Source organism: Equus asinus, chromosome 3 (assembly GCF_041296235.1).
Source record: "Equus asinus isolate D_3611 breed Donkey chromosome 3, EquAss-T2T_v2, whole genome shotgun sequence".
Taxonomy (NCBI): Eukaryota; Metazoa; Chordata; class Mammalia; order Perissodactyla; family Equidae; genus Equus; species Equus asinus.
In genome coordinates this window covers 60,487,714-60,491,380 of record NC_091792.1, presented here as the reverse complement: position 1 = coordinate 60,491,380, position 3,667 = coordinate 60,487,714, and the positions used below count along the sequence as shown (strand labels likewise).

General features: G+C 36.3%; 1 protein-coding gene across 1 annotated transcript; it reads right to left on the bottom strand.

Moving 5' to 3' along the window:
- Positions 1-460: 460 nt before the first annotated feature.
- DEFB134 (defensin beta 134) lies at positions 461-2,578 on the bottom strand. Its single transcript, XM_014827840.3, has 2 exons — positions 2,521-2,578; positions 461-603 (listed from the first exon to the last, which is right to left on the bottom strand). Exons 1-2 carry the CDS (start codon positions 2,576-2,578, stop codon positions 461-463), a joined length of 201 nt encoding a protein of 66 aa, XP_014683326.1.
- Positions 2,579-3,667: the final 1,089 nt, after the last annotated feature.

Genomic DNA, 3,667 nt, shown 5'->3' with positions numbered 1-3,667 from the left:
TGGTCTATGTGAAAGACATATGGGGTCCTCAGCGGGCCAGGGCAGATCTGTTTCTCTACGGATGGAAGATTCAAAGAAAAGGTGAATGGGGAGCTGGAGGAACAGTAGGGTAAAGCCTACACGTAGAAAAATGTTTCTGTTTGAAGCCTCTATAAATAATTAAGACATCCTTTCTATGAGTAAAGAGAGAAATAGGCATTGAGGAGACCGTAGATATTGCTTTGAAGTGAGAAAATATATTCTAAGTTGTTTTCAAGAGAAGCTTAGCTGTCTTTAGGAAGGCTGCAGCTTGGCTTTTGAAATCCAAGATCATAAGATTCTGATGACTTATAAAAAAATTTCTAAAAACCAACAGCCATGGGCGTATCAGTGTTACAGTTTAATCTGAATTCCCGGGCTGTGTGAAAGATAGGGAGGGTCAAGGAGTTTCAAGTTAATTGTCATTCACTGGCTTCTCTTGTCAGGGCTCAGGGTTTCCTTTGATACAGCACTCCAGCTGAAACATACAGTGGGCGACTAACATTTCACTTCCGTAGCACTCAAGTCTGCAGGTACCATTTCCACGGCATTTCTTGTGTATTTCTGATGACAATACATTCAAGCCTGGAAAGAAAATGAATGGAAATATAACTAACTATAGGCCTTTATGAACTATAGAATGACTAGTCCCTCCATTTTTACCAAACTAAAGTCCAAGGAGACTTGATCATAGTGATTGATCTTGTAATTAAAAAAAAAATTAGCTAGTGTTATGCATTGAATTGTGTTCCCCCTGGCCAAATCCATATATTGAAATCTTAACTCACTGCGTGACTGTATTTGGACATAGGGACTTTAGGAGGTAATTAAAGTTAAATGAGTTAATAAGAGTGGGGCCCCAATCCAATAGGATTGGTGAAGGACACAGAGAGAAGATGGCTGCCCACAAGCCAGAAAGATAGCTCTCGTCAGAAACTAAATTGGCTTGCAGTTGATCTTGGACCTTCCAGCCTCCAGACCTGTGAGAAAATAAATTTTGTTGAAGTCACACAGTCTGTGGTATTTTGTTATGGTGAGCTGAGGTGACTAAGTCAATTAGTGACTTGGAAGTATGCCCAAATTGGTCAGCTAATATACTCTAAACAATCAAGTAACCTATGCAAGTAGTCATTCACTCATCATTTAATTATTTATTTATTCCCAAGCCAGTTTTTATAAATCCAGGTACTGTTGATTTGAGTATGATACAGACCTTAATCTTAAAGAATTTTCAGTCTAGACAAAAAGATATGTGAAAGTTATCAGGCGTTTGAGCTGAGCTTACAATTTTGTAGATATGCTGCTCTGTAGAAACATCAAAATCTGAAGGTTTCCTTGTTTGCATATGTAAGAGGGTGCTAAAAGGAAAAGATTGCCTATATTTGACTATCTGTAGAAATTCGGAGCCAACACACTACCCTATGTCCTACCAAGTCATCATGCCTTGGAGGATAATTGTCCCATAAGAACAAAAGAAAAGACGAAATGTAATGCTCTACATGACAAGAAATTCCTATGGAAACGGCAAGCTTTGGGAGTGTATAGGGCAATAAAAGAAATATTGTAGACTGTAGGCAGTTGTTGACTGTCTAGAAGTGATGAAGCCTTTGCTGTAAACCATAATGGAACTGGTCCCATCAACAGCTTCAAGAGGCCTGGATGCTACGGATTCTTAAATCTAGCCTATTGAGTCACATGATCTGAAAATCTGGTTCATCTGCCTGGAGAATACTTCAGGGAGTATGAAAAATTAAATGGGATCCTATAACATATGGATTTGAACTGATTAACTCTGAGTAAAGAAAATATTCAAGATGAGATTTCTAAAGTCAGTAACGGATATGGTCAAGCTAGAGTATGAAGCCAGTCAGTGCTCTCTCTCATGTCTCTCTAGCTGCTACCTCATCTGATCAGACATTTCTAGTGTCACATAAAACTCATTAATTCTCTTGGAACAAACAGTTCTGAATCTATTTCTCCATTTACCAAAGGAATCTATAAATAGTAAATTAACTATAAACAATTTCAGTATATTAGAAAGCTTAACAAATTGTGTATCAGTCTTTGCTGATTTTGACTATTATGACTAGATATGTTCCTGAATTATAGACAAAACAATATTCGCAAAATAAGATGGGGTATTGCTAATGAAAAATAATGATAACTATCATGAGTCAGGTACTGTACATATTATGTGTATACATATTCTATACATTATCCCATTTAATCCTTACAAGACTCTGTGGTTAGTTATTATTTCCATTTTGTAAATGAAGAAACCAAGGTTCAGAGAAGCTCAGACTTTTGTCTAAAGCTGTTTGTCTAAACAGCTAACAAGTTGGAGAGCTAAGATTCAAGCTCAGGTCTTGTTGACATCGAAGCTGCTTGATGGTTTTCCACTTTGAAAATTAAAGTGTCCATGGTGGGAGGACATTCATAAGTTTGCTTAGTGGAGTTGCTCTTCTAGACAAAGGACCCCCCCAAGGAAGATTTCCATTTTACCTTCCAGTGTTGAGTCCCAAAAGAAGAGAAAGACAAACACAATGAGGAGAAGCTTCATGGCTAGGAGCTTCTGTTGAGGAGGCTGGTGGCACAGTCTGACACTGGCTGTCAGAGAGCAAAAAGGGAAGGGTGGGCATACCCTTCTGTACAAACCTTTCAGGTCTGTGGTATACCCTGCTCCAGGTATATATCTTACACTGATACACCCTGGGGCAGCTGAGTCAGTGATGCTTATATGAGGAAAGAACTGACAGCCCTTTCTGGTTTGACAGCTTTTCCTATTGGCAAGGCTGCTGTACTCCCACCTGGAGTTTCAAAAAGTACTACAGGAGACCTGAGAATTATATGTTTTTTTATTTTCTAAAAAAATAAAATTTATTTTGTCTGGTTTTTATGTTACAACAAAAATTAAATGCTGATTTTAAAAAATTTGTAAAATATTAAAAATTACAAGGAAAGAAAAGTTACACTTAAGCCCCACCTCTCAGAGACAACCTGTGTGTTTCTTTAAAAAGTTTTATTCATGCCTAGTTTATTGTTTAATATTTTGTTTTACATAGTTATAAACTTAATATACTTGTAATTAGGTATTCTGCTTTTGTAATATGATATGTGCCATAAGTATTTTCCGTGTCATTATAAACTCTTTATAAATGGTATTTTTAAAAGCTGCACAATATTCTATCAAGGTCATATTTTATAACCATCACTATCTTAAAAACACCTGAGATAAAAGTGGCATAAAAAACTGCAAATATTAAAGCATATAATTTGATAAGATGTGACATATATATACTTTTGCAAAACCATCAGAATGTTGAAGATAGTGAGCATATATGTCCCCCCAACCATTCTTCATGACCTTTTCCTCCCCAGCTTTGTTGATGTATAATTAACAAATAAAAATTGTGTATATTTAAGGAGTAAAATGTGATGATTTAAAGTACATGTAAATTGTGAAATGATTACCACAATCAAGCTAGTTAACACATCCATCACCTCAAATAGTTACCTTTTGTTTTGGTGATGAGAATACTACCCCCTCAGCAAATTTTGAGTATACAATACAGTATTTCTAAGTCACCATTGCTGTACATTGGATCCTCAGAACTTATTCATCTTATAACTGAAAGTTTTTTCCCTGTGA